This window comes from Erinaceus europaeus, chromosome 8 (assembly GCF_950295315.1).
Source record: "Erinaceus europaeus chromosome 8, mEriEur2.1, whole genome shotgun sequence".
In the NCBI taxonomy this organism is placed as follows: Eukaryota; Metazoa; Chordata; class Mammalia; order Eulipotyphla; family Erinaceidae; genus Erinaceus; species Erinaceus europaeus.
In genome coordinates, this window is record NC_080169.1 from 91,018,874 (window position 1) to 91,045,100 (window position 26,227).

Consider the following 26,227-nt stretch of genomic DNA (forward strand, 5'->3'; position numbering starts at 1 on the left):
CTTTGATGAAAAAGCAAACAAAATTCAACTTGCTTATATTTTACTTAAAAGAACCAGAGGAAGCACTGAGATGTTTCTTTTTATATAAGTATGCATAAATTGAGTAGTTTTTATAGATTCATTTTTTTTCTTTTTTAAAAAATTTCTTTATTGGGGAATTAGTGGTTTAGTCGACAGTAAGATACAGTAGTTTATACATGTGTAACATTTCTCAGTTTTCCACATTTCCATTTAGCCCCCTCTAGGTACTCCTCTGCCATCATATTCCAGGACCTGAACCATCCCCCTCCACCTCCAGAGTCTTTTACTTTAGTGTATTATGCCAAACCCAGTACAAGTTCTGCTTTGTGTTTTTCCTTCTGTTCTTATTTTTCAACTTCTGTCTATGAATGAGATCATCCCCTACTCCTTTTTCTCTTTCTGATTTCTCACAACATGATTCCTTCAAGCTCCATCCAAGATGAGGTGAAGAAGGTGAATTCACCATTTTTAATAGCTGAGAAGTATTTCATTGTCAATCTTTTTCACTGAAAAAAAAATCATTCCATGTCATAAATTCATCCATTTAAAAATATATATTTTGATTTTGAGATAAACTTTTTATCTATATGTTTTAGAAGTAAAATTCCACATATCTTCAAAATAAGTTACAACATCATACCCATCACCAAAGTACCAGTATCCTTCCACCAAAGACCACTGGACCACCCTGGAGCCTTAAATTCCACTCCTCCACCAATCCGTTTAGTAATTCCAGTTTTGTGGTCCTGGTCCAAAAATAATCCCCTTTAGTATTTATTGTAGTGTCTGTTTAGTGGTAATCAATCCTTTTGTCTGTTGTTTGTCTAGAAAGTTCATTATTTGGTATATTGTATCAAAGTAAAAGACTGGAGAGGGGGAAGGGTTCAGGTCCCGGAACATGATGGCAGAGGAGGACTTAGTGGGGGTTGAATTGTTATGTGGAAAACTGGGAAATGTTATGCATGTACAAACTTTTGTATTTTCCTGTTGACTGTAAGCCATTAATCTCCCAATAAAGGAATTAAAAAATTCATTATTATGCCTTCCTGAATAATGACCTACCTGTGTAGAGTATTCTTGGGTGGCAGTTTTTTTTCTAAATCGTTGAAATATATCATGACAGTCATCTTTTTTTAATTTATAAAAAGGAAACATTGACAAAACCATAGGATAAGAGGGGGTACAACTCAACACAATTCCCACAATCAGAACTCCATATTCCATCCCCTCCCATGATAGCTTTCCTATTTTTTCCATCCTAGAGGTTCCAGGACTGTTGGAAATATAGGCTCTAAAGAGGAAATGGGAGGTTCCTGCAGTCTTAAGGTTTAAGAAGGCAATAGTAGTTACTGCTATGATCATATGATGTGGCTACTGGTATTGGACTCTTTGGTGGGGAGGCCTCTTCCTGGGCAAAAACTTTAGGGCTTACCTGCTCTGTTGTGCACCAGAAGAAAGGGGCCTAGAAGGGATGTTCTGGGGCAGCAGGAGTTTGTGGCTGGGTCTTTCCCTTTGTAAATAGTAAGAGACATACCAGGGATCACCGGAGGAATGTGTCCTGCACAAAATATATTTATTGAACAGCAAAGCAGGATTTATAAGGGGTCGCATGAGGAAGTGACATGTGTATACTATATATGGTATGGAGGCAAAGGATCTGGGAGTGTCAGGACTTTGCCAGTAATTGTTGAGCAAGAGGTTTAATTGGTTAAAGGAATGAGAAAGCAAGGTTATCAGTACCCGGCAGCCAGAGTGGAATCCTGAGGGCAGAGAGAAGATAGATCAGATATGATCAAAGGAATGGAATGGGTGGGGAAGTAGGGAGGGGACTTTCAGGCAAAACAATGATTATGTAGACAATAAGGGAGTGGGCTATTGTGAGGCAGGGAGGCAGATAGGCAGGGCAGACCCTGGAGACCGTGTCCTTCCTTGCTAGACCTCTTAGTAGGAAGAGACTGACAGGATTGGCCTTGCCCCTCAGGCCCTCACTTTTCAATTGGGGGGGTCCCACAAAGCTCTACCATATCCTCACAATTCCCTACATACTGGGTTAACTTTGAAAAACCCCTTTGTTAGGATTTGCTGCATTGCTGGATTAGCTTCAAGGGTGGGAGACAGAGACGACAAGGGACTTATGGCTGAGCTGAGAAAGCAGTTTGATCTTTATTCACAAGCAGGGATGTAGTTCAAAAACCTAATCACAATACAATTCTGTCCTGCATCCCTCTCCTCTGGAGGAAGAGTCAGGAACAAAGGAAATACATAGGATAGGGGGCGGGGAGAAGGAAGAAGCACAAACCAGCGATGTCTAGACCAAATATCCCAGAGGCGGGGGGGGGGGGGGAAGGACCAAACCAATATCCTGGAGGCAGGGGTGTGCCCAACCAACAGTGGACGTGCAAGCAGAACACATAGCAAGCAACACAAGTGAACTCAATGTGTTGATAAAAACAGACGGTTTCACAAGCAGAATCCAGAAGCATACCAACAATTCCCCTTTTCTTTTTAACTAATGGCCATAGTATCAGGAGTGTGGGGTGAACAGAAACCTATATCGTACAGGCATTTAAAAAAAAAACTGGCACAAGACATGGAGGAACAAGTAAGAGAGCAGCAAGAACCAGTGTGATACCAAGGGAAGGCCTGAGGGGGGCGTTTCTTACCTGTGTGGGCAAGGCCTATCAGGCTAAAGAACATTTCCTGACTCTATGGGCATCTCTTGCCTCTGGGGGCGCTTCATGCCTCAACGGGCGTTTCCTGACTCTGTGGGCATTACCTAGCAAGGGGTGTGTGTGGCCTATAGAGTCCCAAGGCAGCTGGCTGCAGTCAGTCCTTGAGAAACCCAGCAGCATGAAGGGAAGCTGCTGTAGAGTTGTGTAAAGTGTCCAAGAGGTGTACCAGTAAGTCCGATAGAAGTGCCAGTCCAAAGTAGATGACCACGGAAGAAATGCCAGGGGGTGAAATGATGCACATCTGCCTCGATGGGGAAGATCAGCCACTGGAATTATGCTTTCTGTAAAGAGTGAGCTTTGGAGTCTGTGAATCTATTTCTTTTGGTTGTGTCAGGTCACATCATTGGTTTTGGGGAGTGCATTGTAGTCATACCATCTTGTGGGCAATGTCAGAGAACGGGGTCCAAATGGATTTCTTGAACCAGATTATTGAGATCTCATCATGTAGCATCCTGAGTCACCAGAGGGCGTCCTAGTCCAAAAAGCTCTTTGAAATTCCATTTTGGGTGCTTCTGGTGGTTTTTGCTGGATTGCTGCAGGCACCCATTTTAAAAATGTCTTCCCATAGAAGAAAGAACTGAATCAGGAGGTCAGAACCAACCACGTGTCTCCACTTTTGGGGACCGCCAGGGCAATAGAGAACACTCCCCAAGTCAGAGTAGTCTTTCTTTGCGGGAAACATGTGAGAGGAAGTCCAGAAAGTCCCAGAGGAAATCTCTACGCATCCCCCAAGCTCCACAATCACGGCCACAAGGAACCAAAGTTTCCCGGTCAGGGAACCAAAGTGTGGCCCAGAGTGACTCCATGGAGGTGGCAGTGGGACCTGCATTCTCATGGACTCTGCGACCCATGGAGGCCCATGGGTCAGGAGGTGGCTCCAGCAGCTATGCAGAAAGACACAGAGAGCGAGAGAGCAGCAGGACCATGTGCTGCACCCACCTAGCCAACTGCAGCCCATAGTGGATAGGTAGCCAAACTTTACTTTACTTTACTGCTGGATGGGCAGGTTAGGTCCCATGTTGGTGTTATTCCCTGTTAGGGTGCCATTTTGCTGTGCTGGCTTCACGGGCGGGAGAGATGACCAGGGACTCATGGCAGAGCTGAGAACGCAGTTCAATCTTTATTCACGAGTGGGGATGTAGTTCAAAAAACTAATCTCTTCTAATCACAACACAATTCTGTCCTGCATCTCTGTCCTCTGGCAGAAGAGTCAGGAACAAAAGAAATACATACTATAGGGGGCGGGGAGAAGGAAAAAGTGTGAACCAGCGAGGACTAAACCAAATGTCCCTGAGGTAGGGGGGATGACCAAACCAATGTCCCAGAGGCAGGGGGGGTGCCCAGCCAACAGTGGACATGCAAACAGAACACACAGCAAGCAACACAAGCGAACCCAATGTGATAAAAACAGAAGGCTTCACAAGCAGAATCCAGAAGCATACCAACACTGTATTATACACAACATCACCATAATTTATGTCCTTTGACATTATTTGTATATAGCTGTGCTGGCCAGCCATTTCTTGATATATAGTTTCTTTTGAAAAACAATCTGATAGACTTCTGGTGCTTGGTTACTTACAGGGGATCTCCTGCTGATATTTTAAGACTCTGCCTTTATCTTTGTCACTTTATTTAGGTGTGTTGGGTGCATTTGTTTGGGAGTATTGTTTTGGAACTCACAGTTTCCTGGATCTCATTGTCCTTTTTGTTTTTATTTTTTTGTTTGAGGGACCTATTATTTCTTCAGATAACAATACTGGCTATTCCTCTATCTCTTCTTCTGACACCTCTGTGATTAGAAATATTCCTCTTGATGTTTTCTGAAAACTTTATATTATCTTCATTTGTTACAGTCTTTATTTTTACTATTTTTAGTGGTTTCCTGTACCATACCATTCAGGTCACTTTTTTAAGGATTGATATCTATGTTTTTGCTGGTTCTCCATTGCCTTAAAAATTTTTTTTTTGGTTTATATTATGACTTCATAATTTCTGTGACTGTTGAAATTTTTTTCTGCTGAACATCTTGTTTCAGTGAGTATCCTGCAGTCCATAGCTTTCATGTCCTCTTCAGATACTTTGCATAACTCTGTCAAATTTGAGGTGTTCCTCATCTTGTCTTGGTCTTTTAGACAGGGAGAAAATTGAGAGGGAAAGAGGTGAGAAAGGAGAGAGAAAGATAGGTATCTGCAGACCTGTTTCACTGCTTGTGAAGCATCCCCTCTGTAAGTGGGGATCGGAGGCTTGAACTTGGTCTTTATGCAGGTCCTTATGTGTTGTATGCTTTACATTGGGTTGTTCTAGCTCTCCCCCTGCCAAGAAAATTGGATCAATCCTGCTAGTTTCACGGGCCTGCTTGGCCTCGCCCCAAGGAACCCCGAGAGGGTTCCAGAGTTCCAGTTAGAGAGTGCTTGGCACCGTCGCGGGGGAAAGAGGCAACAGAGTTCTGTTTGGTGATTAGTTTGTCTTAGTTTATGAATAGTTGTTCCTGAATAAAGAAATACAGCTTCCCTGCCCAGCCGTATGTCTCTGGTCGTCTCTGTTACCCGCCCGTGAAGCTAGCCCGGCCAGCTGGAGCCTCCGAATTTTAACAACACTTATGCTGAGTAGTATGTGAACTTAACTGGCTGCATCACTGAAGCCTTTCCCGCCCTCCCATCTTTTATTATATGTTTAGTACTCTGTCTTTATTTCTGTAGATCTCTCTGTATATCAGTGGGCCTGGACATCAACTAGACAGAGGCTCTATCAGCAAGAAGTAATCAATCTCAGTAGTGACCCAGAGTTTGAATTTGCAAATCCTCAGCAATCAGAAGGTTGCCATGGCAGAAATTCCGATTGAAAGGGAGGGGGGATCTCTGAGGTTATAGCTTGCTCACTACAGCTTGTAAGGAACAGAATCTTTCTCAGGTTGTGGGCTGTTAAAGGCACAATGCAGGCATTCTATGTGTGCTGATGGAACTTTGGGGAGTCTGCAGGTTTGCTGACTGTAAAGGTGATAGTTATTTGCTCCCTGTTAACTGTGGACTGGGAAAGATCAGATTTTCTTGTCTGCTGGTAGATACCATTTTTATTTATTTATTTATTTATTTATTTATTTATTTATTTCTCCATGGTTATTGCTGGGGGCTCAGTGCCTGCACTACGAATCCACTGCTCCTGGAGGCCACCCCTTCCCTTTTGTTGCCCTTGCTGTTGTAGTTATTATTGTTGTTATTGTTGTCGTTGTTGGACAGGGCAGAGAGAAATGGAGAGAGTAGAGGAAGACATAGAGGGGAGAGAAAGATAGACACCTGCAGACCTGCTTCACTGCCTGTGAAGCGACCCCCCTGCATGTGGGAAGACAGGGGCTCGAAATGGGATCCTTATGCTGGACCTTGCTCTTTGCACCATGTGCGCTTAACCCGCCTGCCCCCAGCAGATACCCTTCTTAATGAATATTATTGATCCTCAGCTGAATTAACTGGTTGGGCATGGGATACTTCTGGAATCTGCTGCTAAGCTTTGCTACAATGTCGACTGAATCTTAACTTTGTTATCTACTAACCCTGCTCACAACAAGGTTGCAACTTTAGTCAGAGGACAATTAATATGACTGCCACTAGATTTATAGCTTTTAGTTTCTTGTGTCTCATTTTTTTAAAATTATTTTATAGAGAGTCGGATGGTACCGCAGCGGGTTAAGTGGACCTGGCGCGAAGCGCAAAGACCCGTGTAAGGATCTTCTTTTAGAAGAAAAGCACAGGTCCTCACTATTCAGTTATCTCCCTTCATAAACTCTATTTTGCTTCCTCTGAAATCAAATGAACTCATCCAGATAATCTCTTTAGCCATATTTTTAAATTAATATTTAACATAGGTAAGTTTTAAAAAGTGACTGAATTGGTCTATAGAAATCTGTACATTGAGGAATGGTGTGGAAAAGTGGAAAACAATGACTTTTTAAGTGCAGCCAGAATTCAACTTCATATTGTATTTACTGGATTTCAAGCTATTACATAGTGAGAATGGTTGCATTACATGTAACTTGGACATTTGAATGAATAGCTCAAAATTTATCAATATAATTCTGAATCAATAAGTCCAAATTTTTTACTTAGCATTTATTATTTTACACATATCTAATATAGTTTGCATTATACTTATCAAAACTTGGTTTTATAAGTCCTTATTATCTTTCCTAAGTACTATTTATTTTTAATTTCTTTTCATATTTATTCCCTTTTGTTGCCCTTGTTTTGTTGTTGTAGTTATTATTGTTGTTATTGATGTTATTGTTGTTGGATAGGACAGAGTGAAGTGGAGAGAGGAAGAGAAGACAGAGAGGGGAGAGAGAAAGACACCTGCAGACCTGCTTCACCACTTGTGAAGCGACGCCCCTATAGGTGGGGAGCCAGGGACTTGAACTGGGATCCTATGCTGGTCCTTGTGCTTTGCGCCACGTGCGCTTAACCCACTGCACTACTGCGCGACTCCCTAAGTACCATTTATTAAAAACTAGTTTCAAGGTAAACTAATGTGTTAAAACTTAAATTAATTTTCTTTTTTCACTCATTTTTATTTGTAATTAATAGTGGATTATGAGGTTGTAAGATTATATAGTTCCACACCACACCCGGAACCAAATTCTGAGTCCCCACCCTTCCACATCCCAAAGATTACTGCCATAGTTCTTACAAAGTTTTAGAAACCTTTTTACTTGTGTCTTTTTTTTTCCGTGTGAATCAGTTCTCTATATTCGACATATGAGTGGAACCATCCAGTAGTTGTCTTTCATCTCTTTATTAAGTTTCTTATAAAAACTTTTATCTTCAAGGAAATTGCTTAAGTTTATAAAACTGTTGACCTCCAAAAGACCACTAGATGTCAGTTCTGATCTACAATTCAGCAGGAAATGAATAATGTCTCAAAAATGTTTCTATTAAATAAAAAGTAAGTCAATGAAAGATATTTTTTGTGTTTTTGCTTTTTTATAGGTGCATGAGCATTTATATGTCCAAGACTATAGTATGGAATTTGAGGACCAAAGCACAGAAGAATTCCTTTTAAAAGATACTTACACTTTTCTCTTTTCTAATGCATCTTCATTCTCTATGCTTTTTGAGATATTTCAAAGGCTTTATAGATCAGGTGTAATTAAGGTAAGTGCATACTTTTGTACTGAAAATATTATATTCAAATTATTACTTATACTGTCATTTTCTTTATCGTGCATTAAATAGAATGATAATTCATTTCACAACTTTCTAATTTAAGGTTCAATATTATTTTTTATGTTAACTAAATATGTGAGTTACTGATTATGATTAAATTATACACTGTAAGTGAAATTAAAAAGCTCCTAATTCTTTTTAAAAATATACTTATTTATTTATTACTGGACAGAGACAGAGAGAAATTGAGAGGGATGTGGGAGATAGAGACAGAGAGATACCTGTAGCCCTGTTTTACCACTTATGAAGCTTTTCCCCTACAGGTGGGGACCAGGGGCTTGAACCTAGAACCTGTGCACTGTAATGTGCACACTTAACCAGGTGCACCATTGCCTGGCCCCTAAAAAGCTCCTAATTCTTAAGGAATATTTAAGAAGTAGATGCAGTAGAAAACTTTAGAATAAATATTAGAACTTGTGACAGTCTGGAGGTTTGATTCTGATGATTAGGTGTAGTGCTTCAGATAAGCACTGGTTAATTTTTATGGCAACCAGGTTCACTGGATGCATTAAAATGTAAAGTTGTAGTACTATGGGGAACAGGTGGTGGTGTACCTGGCTGAGTGCAAAGGTTACAGTGCACAAGGACACAGGTTCGAGCCCCTAGCGCCTACCTGCAGGGGGATAGCTTTGCAAGTGGTGAAACAGTGTTGTAGGTGTCTCTCCCTCTCTATCACCCCCTTCCCTCTAGATTTCTGGCTGTTTCTCTCCAATAAATAATAATTATATATATATTACTATATATTTCTTTCAATCTCTGTCTTCAAATCTTTATTTGTAAAGCTTGCAAGAGAATAATGTGAAGGATATCATAAAATATCGATGCTCTACAGAGGGGTGTCTGAGAGAGTTTCAATAACATTGCTTCAATAATATTGCTTCACCATTTCATTAATTTCAATTTATTTCTTTAGTAAATGGTTGTCATCACAGTCATTAGAACCACTTGACTCAGAAGGAATGGTAGCATGTGTTCCTTTTACAAACCAAGGATATACTTGGAAGACTAAATGAATATGTGTGTAGGAGGATGAATGGGAATTGTCTTTTAGAATATGAAAATCTCAGAGTGGCACTCTCTTGAAGATAAAGTCTGTGTGTAAATTTTCTGCTGTCATCATTATTCCCTGGAAGGCAGCATTCTCATCTGCCACACACATTTTGCCCTCTTGGGCTTATCTTCCCAAACTTACCATCAATATACTATTTAGCCATTACATTCAGGTTATCTTTGTCAAATATGACGTTCCATTATATATGCACACACTATAGGAACCAGTCTAAATTATTGTCTCTTACTTAGCATAAATTCATTCAGCCACTTATTTACAGAGTTCAGAATTTGGTTTGTGATTGGGAGTTATTTGGGTTAAACATAGTTTGACTGTGTAGCAATTGCTTAAGAGGTCTCCTTCCTCCCTTCTTTTATAGGGTAAAAATTATCAAAAGGAACAAAGTCAATGCCTGTCTATAGAGGAGATTTACTCAATTATGACTTTCAGAAAGGAACTTGGGAATCTGGGACAATTCCAACTGGTAAAACAAAAGTGACACTTGATTTCTCTTGACTATTTAGATTACAATAGATCAGTCATGAATTTCTTGCTTTTGACTGGAAACTAGAGGAAGATATTCTTTGACAAATATACATCTTCATAAGCATTTTTTCATGTCATAGATTTAAATGTTAAGAAGAGCAAAATGCGTAGTCTAGATGTTTGCCAATACACGACATATTGAAGGTAAAAAAAAATAAGTGATTAGTATGACTGGCAAGATTTGACATTATTACAGGGACAATGTCAACGTTTTTCATATTGGAACATTCATATGTAACAAAAATTTCCTTTTGCTTATTATACTTATTTTTGTTTCTGTAAAATTAAATATTTCCCATTATAATAACAATGCTTTAGGGGACTATCTAAATATTGATATCTTTATAAAAATCTATGCATTCTTATGCTATTTTCATGGATTATAACCAATTTACTAAGGTAATTGATAAATTATTGAATGCTGTTTTTATAATTTAGGCCCATATTTTAGAGTGTACAAAGAACATTTACTGTCCCAAACATATTTTGATAGATTATTTAGTTAATTTAATATATTAATTATTGCATTTTTTTTACAGTTTAGCTTAGTATATTACAAAGATAATCAGAGACCTGTACCATTCTTCAGTAATTCATAACTTAAGATATTGTGAAGGTAGAGAACATTTTTGGCACAATGTAAAGAAGAATTAAAATTTTATTTTGCTAGAGAAAGAGCAAGTCTCAATTTCCAGACTGATAGAGTAAAGAGAAAGATAACTATAGATTTTGGGATAGGATTAATAGCTACAAGCCTGACAAAGTCACTTTTAACCTAAGAGGTTGTTTTCACATTTTTCTTGCTGCCTGACTAATTCAGTTATTCAATTGTTTTCAGGCAGCTAATAAAAAAGATAACCAATGGGGTAAAAAGAAAGAATGAAAGAAAGAAAGAAGGAGAGAAAGAAAGAGAGAATTCACCTCATGTAGAAATGTGATCATCACCAAAATTAATTCCTTGTAAAATATAACATTTACTTTGACAATGCCCAGTCCTGATATTAGACTCTAATATCTATCTGATACTTAAAATATCTAAAAATTTAAACAACCTTTTGTAGTAATACTGTATTTTAATTTAATTTATATGAAACAATTTGATAGTCTGTCTTTGGACAATCTTTCTCAGCTCTTCCCATCTACCACTCCTGGAATTCAATCTCTGATGCATGACTTTTATGATATGGCAAATCCTACAGCAAAACCTGCTTCAGTTCCAACTGAATACTGGTTACTTTTAAATATACTTGAACAGTTTCAGCTTCTGAACAAAAAGGCACAACTACGTCCAGTGGAATGGTAAGACAGCCACAAATGTGAATTGTGCAATCCAGAAATCTCTAAAGATTGATTTCCAAAAGCCCTGCCTATATTAAAGAAAGCAACAAAAAGAAGTGTGTCCAAAAACTCATGCTCTGGAAAATAAGATTCTTTAAAGCACTGAGACCATAATGATTCCAGTGGTCTTCAGATACTGTAACAAAAATATACCCAACAGCTTTTCATGCCAAAAGGAATTGACTCCACTAAAAAGTTACGTTTACATTTAAATTTCAGTCTAGCCTCACTGTATCATATATATAGATCTTAGAATTATTGAGACATCAAACAGAAAAATATTAGGTGAAAGATTTGTTTTCATCTATCAGTCAAAATTAAGTTCATGTGGTCTGTGAATTTATTTAGATTTTGAGTGTCTTTTGGGAAAAACCTATACAATTTTATAAATATGTTCTGCTTCAACCACAAAGGTTAAACTACTTATTTATTTGTTTATTTAGAATCCCGGATGGAAATGTTCATCTGGGAGATAGGTTTTTGTTTGTTTGTTTTTTGAGAGTGGCCATTTCACTGCTCTACTTTTTATGATGATCCATTTTAATATTTATTTTATTAGGAGGTTAGAAGAGAGATCAAAAAACCATTCTGTATAAATGGTATAGGGGATTTAATTCAGTACCTAAGGCCTCATGCTTGCAAGTCCTGTATCTCTGTCCCTGCTCTATTTTTTTTTAATATTTTGTTTATTTTATTTTTGAGAGGGATGCAGAAAGAGAAAGACACAGAAAGAAACACCAGAGCACTGCACAACTCTGGCTTATTGTGGTGCAGGGGATTGAACCTGTGACTTCAGAGCCTCAGTCATGAGAGTCTCTTTGTTATCTACCCCTGCCCATTTTGTCCTGTTTTTATGTGGTGTTGGAGATGGAACCCAGAATCTCATATATATTATGTAAGGCATATACTTCACTGCAGAGTTACATCCCTGACTCACAAGGGACAAAAATTTTTGACCTTCAATTTCCACTTCTATTGTAGTGGAATTAAAGGAATATCTGAGTTTCCTACTACCAGGAAAATAGAAGTAACCTGAAGCTTCTGGGAAGAGGGACGATTCAAAAACCATGCCATAAAGTTTCCCATCTTTAGCACTCACCCTGAGGAATGACTTCTGTCACATTTCCTTGTATTTCATTCCCTCTGCCATTTGAGATAGTGGAGCTATGTATGAAAACTTAAGTTTCATAATTAACATTACAAATAATCATATATTTCTAAAATTCCTTGGATATCTCCCAAGATCAGAACTCACTACCCCATAACTTTAAAAAGTTGGCCTTCTTCCTTCCGTATTCAAAAATAATAGTGCTGATAGTTGTTTTTTTTAAATATTATTTTAATTTGTTATTAATTGTATTTTATAAGATTGTAAGGTTACAATGTATACATCCACACCACTCCTTCCACCAAAGTTCTGTGCCCCTCACCCTCCAACAGCCCAAAGATACCCACCATAGTTCTAACAAGTTTTGTAAAAAGTTTTCTTGCTTCTGTTTTTTTTTTTTTTTTTTGCCTCCAGGGTTACAGCTATAGCTCAGTGTCGGCACTACAAATCTACTGCTCCCAGTGATCATTTCTTTTGTATTTTTTTTCCATTTTATTCAATAGGGCTGAGAGAAAATCAGAGGGGGTGAAGATAGAGGGAAAGAAAAGGAAAGATAGATACCTGCAGACCTGCTTCACTGCTTGTGAAGTGTCCCTATGGCATGTGAGGAGTAGGGGCTTGAACCTGGGTCCCTGCACATAGTACATGCATGTTCAACCGGGTGTGCCACCTCCTGGCCCCCTTTCTGTTTGTTTTCTTAACAAGTTCATGTGAAACAGATGTTAGGATTCTATGTATAAGTTTGAGTATCTGGTAATCTGATAGTTGTCTTTCCTCTCTTTACTTATTTTACTAGGCCTAATCACCTTCAGTTCCATCCGTTTTGTTCCAAAGGAGACAACATCATCTTTTTTTCTGATTCGAATGTAGTTATATCTTATAACTTTTTAATCCAGTCATCTACTAATGGTTTTAGGCAGCTTCTACTCTTTGGCTATTTGGAATAATGCAGCTATGAACATAGGGATACTTATGTCCCTTCTAATTAGTGTTTGAGTGTCCGTCCATTGGATAAATGCTCAAGAGTGGTATTGCTGGATCATAAGGTACTTCCACTTGTATCTGTTTAAGAATTCTTCATATAGTCTTCCAAAGAGGCTATACGGGTTTGCATTCTGACCAGCAGTGTAGCAGAGTGACACAACCTCTCCAACACGTGTCATTTCCTGGTTTGTTGATGTAGTTCATTGTCTCAGATGTGAGGTGGTATCTAGTGTAGTTTTAATTTGTATTTCTCTAATGATAAGTGAGGTAGAGCATTTCTTTATATATCTGGGGGCTATGTGTATCTCTTCATTAGAAAACTGTTTAGTTCTTTGGCTCACTTTTTTTTTGAAAGTTAAATTGATATATTTTATACTTATTTTTTTGAACCTGAGCAATACATTTTTAACTTTGGTGTCAGTCCCTCTTCAGTAATAAACAACATTAATTGACTAAAAATACAATTAGAATTTATTAAAAGTTAAATGTGAGAAGCAAGGGATTGGAGACTGCCAAACCAAGGAAAGTAAAGAGAGAGTACAGAACTGAAAATGTGAGTGTTTTAAGTAAATGTATAAATTATATAGTGAAATTTAGAAAAATCGTAATCAAACTTTTTGGCTCACTTTTTAATTTTTTTATTATTGGATAGAGACAGAGAGAAATTGACGGGGGGAGAGATAGTGGAAGAAAGACAGTACCTGCAGTACTGTTTCACTACTTGTGAAGTTTTCCCCCTGCAGGTGGAGACCAGGGGCTTGAACCCAGGTCCTTGTGCATTGTAATGTGAGCACTTAAACAGGTGAGCCACTGTCTGGCCCCTTTGGCCCACTTTTTAATGTGTTATTTTTGCTTTTTTTTATTGATCTGTACCAACTCTGTATAAATGTTTTATATTAGTCTTTTGTCTAATATGTAATATGCAAACATTTTCTCCCATTTGCTTGATTTCCTGGTTCTCCTTGTGTAGTTTGCTTTCGATGTGTGGAAACCTTTTAGTTTGATGTAATTCCATTTATTTACTCTTGTTTTCATTTCCCATAACCAGGGAGTTGAATCTTCAAATACATCTTTGATGTGAAGGACCTGCGAAATTTTACCAACATTTTCTTCTATCAGTTTTAGAGTTACTGGTCTAATATGTAGTTCTTTAGTCCATTTTGATTTGATCTTGGTCTGTGGTATTAGACTATGGTCTAGTTTCATTTTTCTACATATAGCTGTCCAGTTTTCTCAGTATCATCTGTTGAAGAAACCTTCTTTTTTAAAAATTTTTTTAATTTAATTTTTATTTATTTATTTATTTATTTTTTATTGGGGAATTAATGTTTTACATTCAGCAGTAAGTATAATAGTTTGTACATATATAATATTCCCCAGTTTCCCATATAACAATACAAACCTTCTTTACCTCATTAAATGGTTTTGGACCCATTTCTGTTTGAAAGTTTATTTTTTTAATTATTTGTTTCTGCACTTTATAATTCTTTCACAAAATGATCACTGAGTTCTTGAATACTAAGTATAGTTTCTTGAATTGCTTTCTCAAGGAGTTTTCTGAACTCTATTTCTGTAATTTTTTCTAGACCTTGTCTGTCTAGTGATTTAGGGTTTCTGTCATTGTTGTCTGTATTTGTCAACCTCTGCATTTAGTGTGGCTTTTGTTGTGCCAGCAGAGGCGCTGTGTTTAAGATGTTCAATATCCCTGTTCATATATCTTGGTGGGACAGAGGAGATTTTATTCTTTATCATTATGCTGGTTTAGTGTCCTTGATGTCAGTATAGGGTCTCCTTGCCTATTGTTCTAGCCTCTGGGGGGAGATTACAAGTTTGGAGAGCTCCTTTCTCCTTAGTGTTAAAAACAAACAGCAACAAAACAAGGTTATGGCTCCCCCAATTCCCTTCTTTCCTCTGACCAGTGGTCTGTTTTGTAAGTACTAAAATGGCACCTTCTTCCATTAAGAATGGCTTTTTATGGTTTGATACCTTTTTCTTAATTTCGGTTCAGTCATGCCTGTACCCACTTGTGGTTACATGTGTTATTTAAGAAGTTGAACTTGTGGGCTATGGGCGATTTTATCCTGACTCACCAGGCCAGTTTAGTGTATTTGATATTAACATAGGGTCTCCTGACTGTTTTTCTAGCCTCTGTGGGGTAAGAACATTAGAAGCTTGAAAAGTCACAGTTGTAAATTGGTGAGCTTTTAGTTGTATTATTATTATTTTAATAATTTTTAAATCTTTTATTGATTTATTGGATAGAGACAGCCAGAAATCGAGAGGGAAGGGGGTGATAGAGAGGGAGACAAAGAAACATCTACAGCACTGCTTCACCACTTGTGAAGCTTTCCCCCTGCAGATGGGGACCAGGGGCTTGGACTCCTGTCCTTGTGCATTGCAACATGCACTCAACCAGATGTGCCACTACCCGACCCCTTATTTTTATTATTTTTATAACAGTTGTTGCTGCTTTAACTTGGACCTGAAAATGGTGAGCCTCAGCTGCTAATCTCCCTATTTGGTGCCAGCTGACCTGAATATAGCTTTTTAGTTCTGGGAATCTCTCCCTTACCACAAGCTACATGTGTCTATACTCACCTGTGGCTTGGTGAGTGTTTGAAGAAGTGCTGGTCATAATTTATTTATTTTATTTTCTTTAAGATGGTTTTCTTTGCTCTTCCTAGTTGACAGGGGAAAGTGAAGTGAGTCTGCTGTTACTGCATAACCACACTTGGCAATTCTTAAATATTAAGTTTTTCATAAATATATCAATGTTCCTTTATTTTTTGGTACTCTCTCAACCCAAAATTGTTTCATGCATAATCACCCTTGAAGGAAGATGGGACTTGATTTACCAACACTGTATGTTGCACTGAGTAAGCTTCTGTGAGAGACAAACTTTGCAAAGTTTTTGCCCCAACAAGTTTTTTTTTTTTTCAAGTTCTTTATGTTATAAAACTGTGTGACATATCTTAAGTTCAGAACGTTGACTTTAACCATGACACTAGCCCTCATTCCCTGTCATTAATGGAATTTGCTAGTGGTCAGTGTTGAGTATAGTTACAAGAAGTTAGGACGATTTTGAATCAGGCAGCCTTGTATTTATACATTCCACATTAGAATTTATCAATTACAACAAGTAAGATTTTGATTCCTCCGGCACTTAGCTTCTATATCTGTATAATTTGGATTCAATGTCCTACCATGTACTATTTTAGAAGGATTACATAAAACAAACTTCATGTACTGAATGGTGCCTTGTATAACACAGGTAGGTACTAAATATTAGTATGTTTTTTTGTTTTATGTTTCTGTATTATCTAAAGTCTAGTACCAACAATGGGAACAATATTTTTCTTTATTTTAAAGGCTGATCAAAACAAATTTAAAAGACTTACCCAAGTTAACACTGAGACAAACTTTTGATGTTTATCAAAGAGGTATTAGGAAAATTCCTCCTAGAACATTTCAAGAAAGAATAAGGAGATGGTTCAATGGTAGAGCACATACCTTGTATACATTAGGCTCTAAGCTCAATTCCTAGCACTTGATTTAAATAATAACAAACACAATAGATTAAAAAAAAATCATGAATGGCAGAGTGATGCTCTTGACTCTCATGCATGTGTGCAATAACATAAATTTTTTTATAGAAAAAAAAACAAAAAACAGTAGACTGGGGAGACAGCATAATGACTATGCAAAAAAGTCTTTTATGCCTGAGCCTATGAGGCCCCAGATTCAATCCCCAGCACCACTTTAAGTCAAAGCTCAAGCATATCTCTCTGTGTCATTAAAAGAAATAAATAATGCTAAAAAAAAAAAAGATAAAAGTCTTAAGAAAAAAAAAAAAAAAAGAAAGAAAGAATAGTTAACCTGAATGAACTTCAACTTTACCAGAGGACATTTATATACTTAGTTACCGTTCATGTCATGTTTCAAGGCAGATGCATATTAATGTTTTCCTGATAGGAGACTGATGTGCTAAGAAGATAGATACTTTTCTCAAGCTATATATTTAGTAGAAGCAGAGTTCAGACGGCTGCCTTGTTCTTCTAACTCACGGTACAAGTGTTCCATTCCAGCATGTTACGCAGAGAGGTCACATGTCACCCATTGCCCTATTTACACAACACTTACCTTTAGAGTTTATTTATTTATATATTTTTTGTTTCCTAATGAAAAAGTTCATTTTACATTCATTTACTATCTGTGGAGATTAATGACTCCATCCTTTTTCTTCTTTTTTTCCCCTCACCACCGTTTGTTGTTGTTGTTGTCTGGGTTTTACTACTCCAGGCAGACCTTTTCAGATAGATGGAAGATAGTTATAAGATAGATACACAGACAGACTACAGACAGCACTGAACTACCCCCTGCCTTCACCAGCTGTATAGAGAAGTTTACAAATATGGAAAAACTGATGCCTTTCAATATGGAAAAATAGATAGGTGATCTATCCTGATAGCCTTTGTCCTTTCTTTTACATGAAGATTTTCTGCAACAAGGTGAAGAGACATGTCAGAAAAGCAATGAGAACAAAAGTTGTCAGATCTATGCCTTATAGCAGAGAATCTAGATGCTTCAATAAAATGAATGTAAATTTAAGCAGACTGAAAATCTTAAAAAACAATATTTATGTCCTAGATACTAATTTTTCTTTCATTTAAAATAAAACTATAAGCATACTTTTTTATACTTCTACTCACATGATTTCTTTGGACAGTCACAATAACTTATTCACAGAATTACACAGGGTGCTTCAGTATACAAAGAATCCCAAGTCCAGTAAGATAGTAATGTTTCCCAAATTCACTTTGTGTGCATTTCAGGTTTATATGTTTTTTTGAACTTCACTTAGAGTTTTCTGTCTCTTATAAATAAATACAGAATATTCTTTTGTAAATGTGGCCTATCACCCAGTCAAGAATATCTCACCTTATTCTTGCTTTAACTATTTCTTTATTCCCCAGGGGAGGAAAGAATTTTAAGTAAGTCACATGCATATTTGATTTTATTCTTAATTATTTCATCATATGTGCCAAAGGAAAATTATTTTCAAAGTAAAATTACAATAAATATTATCCAGCCTTCCAATTCTAGTCATACTTTTTATTATTTGACTTTTTTCCTTTCTATCTGATGCTTATGAAAGAACTGAAAATTCTTTGTTTATCTTCTTAATTAGTGTGCCCAGCACATGTATGAGATACCATATTTATAAAATTTTATTTAGCAGAAAGCTTTTGATTTCATTCTCATAGAATTCCTGTGAAGTAAGGCCAATGTCGTTATCTCCTTATTTGGGGAGAAATGAAGATTCACAAAATAGCAAATGGAAATCAAATCATATTCTGCCAAGTTTTCTCTATCGTCAGGACAAGAAACATGTCTGTCTGAACTTTTGTTTATCTTGGTACTAAATATGGAGAATTCAATGGCAATCTGGTGAAGTATTTATTTATACAGCAGATAAATTAGGTTCACACACTGAGCTATAACTACCCCTAGACATTTCCTACTATTTATCTGAATAATACAAGAATAGAAGTCTTGGTAGGGTCATTTTCTTTAAGGTACTCTTATATTTCTTAGATTATATTCATGTTACTACCAGTAATCTGTACCTCAGAGTTTGAAAAATGTCTTGCTTCTACACTGCCTGGCTTTGTCCAAGAGATTCCAGTAAAAAATGTGTGTTCCCAAATCAATTATTTCAGACTTAAGCTCAGAGATTGCTCACTTTTGGACTGAACAGTGACATTATGCCCTGGTTTTCTTCAAATGTCCTTCTGATGATTAGAGTAGATAAGATTTCCACCCACCTCACTTGCAGCCAGTTTTGAGGACTGAAAACCAGAAAATGTCTCTTTGTTTTCATCAAAAATAACTATTCCCACATACACAAAGATAATGTGTTTGATGTAATTTGCATGCGTTTTGCTCATTTCATTGATCCAGAGTTGCTTGGCATTGTGTTTGCAGGAATTCTTTCACAGAGGCTGAGAACACTGGAAAACCACAAATGCCATTTGATGCAACTGAAAATAAAAAAGGTAAAGGTGTATAGTCACATTTATGTCATATTAAAATAGGCATTTTGTGTCCAAAAGCATAAAAATATCTAGCTTCATTAGCAATTTAAGATGATTATTTAGCTCAAGACTGTTATCTTTCCTCAACTTTATAGATTTTTTTTTTTCCTTATAAAGGTATCAGAATTAGGGAGAGTGTAGGGAAGTATTCTCATGCTGATGCTTAACATATAAATTAGAACCATCCATAGGTATCATTTAACTTCAAATGGGGAAATCTCTAAAAAGAGATTCATTCATACCATAAATATCACTTTTAGATAATTAGCTTTTTCTTTTATGAGTTTATTGGGGGGGGTCAATGGTTTTGGATAAATTAAATGCATACACAAATTTAATTAATAAATTGTTAACAAATAGAAACATTAGAAACTGTCATTATTGCACTAGTATTTGATAAGGTACTATAGAGTAATTCCAATATAGTAGAGACTATTTATAACATGCTGTTTTATTTTATTTATTTTTGCCAGCAGTTTTACTAGGACTCAGTGTCTGGTGGTCATTTTTTTTCCCCCCTTTGATTATGGATGAGGGACAGAAGGAGAGAGAAAGAAAGAAGGAGAGACACTTGCAGTACTGCTCCACTGCTCATGGGATTCCCCCTGAAGGTAGAGACCATGGAAGCTACTCCAGATCTTTTTGTATGACTACATTTGAGCTTTACTGGGTACAACACCATTTGGTTCCTGACATTGTTCTTTTACAATTACAAGCAACATGCATTCAAGGAAGATTATTTTTATTTTCCCTCTTCTTTTCTACATTGTTTCCTTCCAAAACACATATAAGCTTTTTATCCTGATGAAAGAAAATATTGCTAATCTTAAAAAGAAAATAATAATAATAGCAATATTATGCACACACTTTTTTTATGAGAGATAAACTTTTAATGAAATAATATTTTTCTACATACTTATTTTCTTTTTTTATTTAAGAAATGATTAATTAAAAAAACCATAGGGTAGGAGGGGTACAACTCCACACAATTCCCACCACCCAATCTCCATGTCCCACCCCCTCCCCTGATAGCTTTCCCATTCTCTATCCCTCTGGGAGCATGGACCCAGGGTCATTATGGGTTGCAGAAGGTAGAAGGTCTGGCTTCTGTAATTGCTTCCCCACTGAACATGGCATTGACTGGTCAACCCATACTCCCAGTCTGCCTCTCTCTTTCCCTAGTATGGTGGGTCTCTAGGGAAGCTGAGCTCCAGGACACATTGGTGGGGTCTTCAATCCAGGGAAGCCTGGCCAGCATCCTGGTGGCATCTGGAACCTGGTGACTGAAAAGAGAGTTAACATGCAAAGCCAAACAAATTGTTGAGCAATCATGGACCCAAAGCTTGGAATAGTGGAGAGGAAGTGTTAGGGTGGTACTCACTGCAAACTCTAGTGTACTTCTGCTTTCAGGTATATATTTTGCAGTAGTTTATGGATACGTGTGAACATATGCTCTCTCTCACAGAAACTGGTGTATATCTAGGTTATGGGACTTTGTTAGAAAGTGAACCACCTGAGATGGAATTAGAGTATACTATGAAAGGAAAGGTCTCACCCGAGTAATGAAGCTGAAGGGTTGTCATTCCACATGTGAAGTCTCTGGACACAGTCTGAAGATCAGAAGCATCCAATAGCACAGCTATATACAAGATACTGGGTACTGTACAGCAAACCATAACAAAAGGACTTTTCAAAGTTAACCCAATTACCAAATAATGTGATGATAACATTAACTATCGATTGTCTTTTTGAACCCTAAGACAGCAGGAACCTCACATCTCCACTATAGAGCCCCTACTTCCCCCAGTCCTGGAACCCTTGAATAGGGCCCACTTTCCCGTATGCCTCTCCCAATCCATATCAAATAATATTGCATTCGCCGATCACAACCTAACCAACGCAACAATTGCCACCTCAACATGCACACACTTTTTAAAAAAAATTGAAAATTTACTGTTACAAATCAGCGTTTGATTCATGTAGTGGGTTTCACTATGTGACCACCCTCTCCTCTGAGCAGTTGTATCAGCCTTACATGAGGAAAGTAAAATTCAGACTACTAAGTTAGATTCTCTGCATGTGAGGCCCAGCTTAATTTTAACAAGCCCTGAGTTATGCTGAGGTCTGAGAAGCACCGATTCAATAGAACAAATTGGTAAATTCAGTGAAAAACTGTTGATTTTCTGACTGTCTTTCTCTTTCAGCCATTTCCTTCTTTAAATGGGTGATTTCAGCACATTGAGTGTTACTCTTTTATTCCACAATTATTGATTTTAAAAACTTAAAAAAAATCCATTATCCTTATTTATTGGATAGAGACAACCAGAAATAAAGAGGGTAAGAAGAGGTAGAGAGGGAAAGAGAGAGACACCTGCAACACTGCTTCACAAATCACAAAGTTTTCCCCCAGTTGATGGGGACTGGAGGTTTGAACTCAGGTCCTTATGCATTGTAGCATGTTTGCTCAACCAGGTGTGCCACCACCCAGCCTTCTAATCCACAAATATTTACAAAGATTTTTTAGACAGCTGATTGGTTAAATTTAAAAATTAAGAGTAAGTGCCAGAGGAGGCAAGTAAATAGAATTTTTGTGTTCTAGTGATGATTTGGAAAATTATAATCACAGGATCACAAAACTATAAGAATCTTGATTGATCACAGTCAAGCAATAAATGGCATTTAGAACACTCATTTCCCCCTTAATATTTTCCAATTTCAAGTTTTTATTCCTGAGAGACTTGAATCAAGTAAATTTTTTTCTTTACTCTACTTTCTTCTTTAACTTAAAAGTGTTTATTGGTGCCCTGAGAGGTGGTATTGTGAATAAATTTAGCACTGGACTCTCGAATATGGGGTCCCAAGTTTGATCCCAACGTAACATGTGCCAGAGTGCTGCTCTGGTTCTCTCTCTCTCTTTCATAAAAAAATAAATATTTTTTTAAAAAAGATAAGTGCTTGCTAATATAATATGGGTTAAATTACAAAATATGTGTTTTATTAAACTATCCTGTGTTTGAGATTACTGAATATATCTTTCTATTTTGTTAGTAGTTTTAATTGAATTTACTTTTTTTCAGTTGCTGTTCCAAAAATTATGAATGAAACCAAAGAAATACAGTGCAGTAACGGTGAGTTCCAATGTTCCAGCAGTGTAACTATCAAGTATAACTCTGCTTTGAGTGATTCACCATTTATCATATTTGTCTGTCATTAGCCTCCTATTGTATTACAAGTTTATTTACAGAAATTTTTGAATTCTGAATGAGTTAATCTGCCACTTTTGCATAAGGACTGTTTTATTTTCTATTTTTAAATATACTTTTATTTACTTATTTTTACCAAAGCACTGCTCAGCTCTGGTCTAAAGTGGTAAGGGGGATTGAATAGGGAACTTTGGAGCCTCAGGCATTGAAGTTTCTTTGTGTAACCATTATGTTAACCCCCCCTCAGCCAAATCTCTATTTTGATCATAAAACATTATGTTCTTGTGTTTTGTTTAAGATCTTCTAAACTCATTTGAAGAGTTCTTACAGTGCTAAGGCTTTGCCTTAGAGACTGCTCAAGTGAGTTTGGTTCATGTGATTTATACATTGAGTTTTCGGAATCTAACCACATAACAGTGATTTATTTTCTGCTAGATTGTTGATATAATGCATAGTACTTGAATAGATTTTTGTTGTGGCAATTGAATTTTTAAAGACAATTTTAAATTAAATTTTTAACATATATGAATTTTTCTTACCAAGGTCTAATTGAGGGAAATATTTTATAGATGACAAATGCTACACATATTTAAAAATATAATTGTATTCATTTTCTTCAACCTATCAAGTTTATTAGTCTTACAGATATATCCATCCAGAGAATTTGTCTTCTGTAAGATCAAATGGTTCTTAAATGCTTAAGCTTCATCAGAAAACTCACTCTTCTGATTTCTCACTCAAAACACTTGAACTATCTTAATAACATGATAGAAAAACAAGGATTATATTCATGAGATTTATTTCTTGACAAGTTTTGCCTAATATATATAAATAAATGTATATACATATGTATACGTATATATGTGTATATTTATATATATATATACATATATATATATATTTGCCACTAAGTTATCCACTTAAAATCTAGACTTTCACAAATAAAACACTCTGATAAAACATTAAAAGGCTTAAAAAATAAAATTAGTGGTCTAAGGTCTAACTTATAAATACAGCTTTCCTAACATAGTAAACTTAAACTCATATTTTCTAAAATGCAACTTAACTTAGTTGTCTTTTTGCATTATCACTAAAATCAAAGTAGATGAATATGTTGTATAAGAATGAGGTTCAAAAGCCTCAACAAATACATCCAATTAAAGCAAGACAACATTTAAAATAAGATGTTGCTAGTCAGGAAAAGATAGCACTTATGACATTATTCTTTCTGTATTTGTCATCCTAGCACTTACTCCATATATATGTTACTAATCATTTTAGGAGACTGGTGCACCTAAGGTGTGGAAATACTACTACGAAAACCAGGAGCAAGATCATAATGAGAATTTATATGTTAAAAGTTTCCTGTGTGCCCAACTTTGGGTTAATTAATGCACCATAAGAAAAGCCACGTCACCTCGAAATTCTTTTAGTTCCACTTTAAGGTCTTTTATTTCCGCATTTGTAAACATAAGTCATAGGTGAAAATGATCTCATTTCTCTGAGTTCCCAGGTAACACGGTTTCAGGAATGCAAACATAGTAGATAATCTCTTTAAACATGTTTTTACCTTTATAAAGACTAGACCTGCCTAGATCTTCACAATTAATCTTCCCACTTTTATGGCATGACAAAGATTTAAAAAATGACTTGATGATGCTTCAGAACAGGTGGGATTATCTTTCAGAGTTGAGGCTGTTCTGGTGTTTAGCATGAGTTATTATTATCCCTCAAGAGGGCAATAAAATTCTGCGGTTAAAAGAAATCCATTAAAAGGAACCAAAGCTTCAAACAGCTTCCCACACAGACCTTGCCAAATAGGTTAAACCGCCTGCGACCACCATACCCCATGCTGTGCTCTCTGTAGATCTGAAGTAAGCTGGCCTGACAAGTTGGGACTGGATTGGGAAGAATGCCGGGAATATACCAGGTGTTTGTAGACAGCAACAAAGACCATTGAGTTGGTAATGGAGTCAGAATTAAATCAGCTTCCAGGCAGGGGTCCAGAATACAGCACTGGAGCCAGAGGTAGAGAGTTTCTGATGAAAGCAAAAACAAGCCCTTGTTAAATCCTTGCTTAAGAAGATGACTACAATTTTGTCACTGGTAGAGCTGAGTTTCAATGTTGTAGCAGGAATAGACCATTGGAAGCTTTCACTATCAATCTGAAGAGTTAGGTGAAATAGCTTGCAGTTGGGTTAAGTGTATGCGTTCTTACAATGTTCAGGGACCCAACTCCCTGGATTCCCACATGCACAAGGGAATGGCAAAACAAATTGTGATTTAAATAACTCTCACTCTCCCTCATTTGATATGGCACACCTGGGACCTCATGTCTGAAAGTTCAGAACTCTAACCATTGTTCTATTTCCCAGGAACAAACAAAAAACCCTCTTGCTTTAATGATTGCTAAATCAGTTTTGAATATATAAGTACAGTTTAAGTATTCATATCCCTTTTCTGACTAGGAAATAATCACCTTAAAAACACATTCTATATTCTGGGCCTACATAGGATTTGAAGAGTTACATCAAGTGACCAGGGAGTTGATTTCGCAAGTAGAGCACAGTATTTGCCTGCTTGTGGTTCTCGGTTGTATTTGTCTTGCGTGGGCCAAAGTGGTACCCTGGTCTCTCTCATAAAATAAATCTCTAAACGTTTGGCCCAAAGTTTCTACTTAAATCACAACTCATAACCAGAAATAGCTTATTTTTACTCTGCTTACCTCAAGGTCTTAAGCATGAAATATGTTGGGGGAAAATCTTTGATGAAAAATAAAGTAAATATATTATTAATAAGTGGCTGGTTTTGAATGAAAAAGCTATGATCCTTTCCAGGATGAAATCTAGCCTATTATAGCAAGACTAAAATAAATAAATAAATAAGAATCCTAATCTTTAGAGAGCTCATCTTTATTTTTTGACTTCTCTCTCTTTTTTTTAACCATTGTTGTGGTTATTATTATCATTGTTATTGATGTCGTTGTTGTTGGATAGGACAGAGAGAAATGGAGAGAGATGGGGAAGACAGAGGGGGAGAGAAAGACACCTGCAGACCTGCTTCACCTTCTGCGAAGTGACTCCCCTGCAGGTGGGGAGCCGGGGGGCTCGAACCGGGATCCTTCCTCCAGTCCTTGCACTTCGCGCCATGTGCGCTTAACCCACTGCACTACCGCCCGACCCCCAACTTCTCTATTTCACTGTAAAAATTTCAGTAGCTGGTATGGTCACTGAAATTGTTCAGAGACACAGTCTCCCTACATCTATAAACTAGATAAAAATCTTTGGTAATAAGTAAAATTTATCTAACTGCTACATTAACCAACTTTGAGTTAGTCTTCCAAGTGGACTATTTGCTTATTTTTTATGAAGTCTTCGTAATTTAATTACAGTATATTTACTTTATTGTTTTTGTTCCACCTTTATACCTGTGTAGTTTTTCTTCCACCTGCTGGAAAAGCATAGAATGGTATAAAAATACAGTTTCTTATTTTCATCATTTTAGTGAGTGACGTCTAGGTATCAGAACTAGAATGAAACACCCACAACGTAGGCTGTATCCTTTGCGATAAATTTGGTGACTCATCCCTATGTAAATTTACAAATAAGTGATGTGATTGGAGAGAAACATAAAGCAATGTTTGTGAAATGGCATGCCTTGCTTTATTGGGCATATATAATGAAATTTAGAGGTGATGAGAAGCCATTAAAGAATTGAAGATAAGACATCAAATTTGATTTTAGAAAAAAATCCTTGTTGCTTTTATAAAAATAGAGGAAGAGCCATCAGTTCCATTGAATATTTTCTTGCAGTAAATTCTGTTCTTACTTGTTGCTAGTTGTTATACATTGCTAAAAAGTTAATGAAAACAACCAAAAGAACTATCTATTATCTTTCCGGAAGTTTTATTGTTCATTGAGAAGCATTTCCAAA

The 26,227-nt window shown here is 36.7% G+C and overlaps 1 protein-coding gene across 2 annotated transcripts in view; it reads left to right on the top strand.

Annotated features, from left to right (window-relative positions):
• CPED1 (cadherin like and PC-esterase domain containing 1) overlaps window positions 1-26,227 on the top strand; it is a 422,947-nt gene that overhangs the window by 227,570 nt on the left and 169,150 nt on the right. For both annotated transcript variants that reach the window (XM_060196489.1, XM_007525006.3), the window contains exons 10-14: window positions 7,733-7,897; window positions 9,400-9,504; window positions 10,696-10,865; window positions 18,982-19,052; window positions 22,169-22,219. In XM_060196489.1, the coding sequence (XP_060052472.1) occupies window positions 7,733-7,897; window positions 9,400-9,504; window positions 10,696-10,865; window positions 18,982-19,052; window positions 22,169-22,219 (562 nt within the window). The remainder of the gene's footprint in view (window positions 1-7,732; window positions 7,898-9,399; window positions 9,505-10,695; window positions 10,866-18,981; window positions 19,053-22,168; window positions 22,220-26,227) is intronic.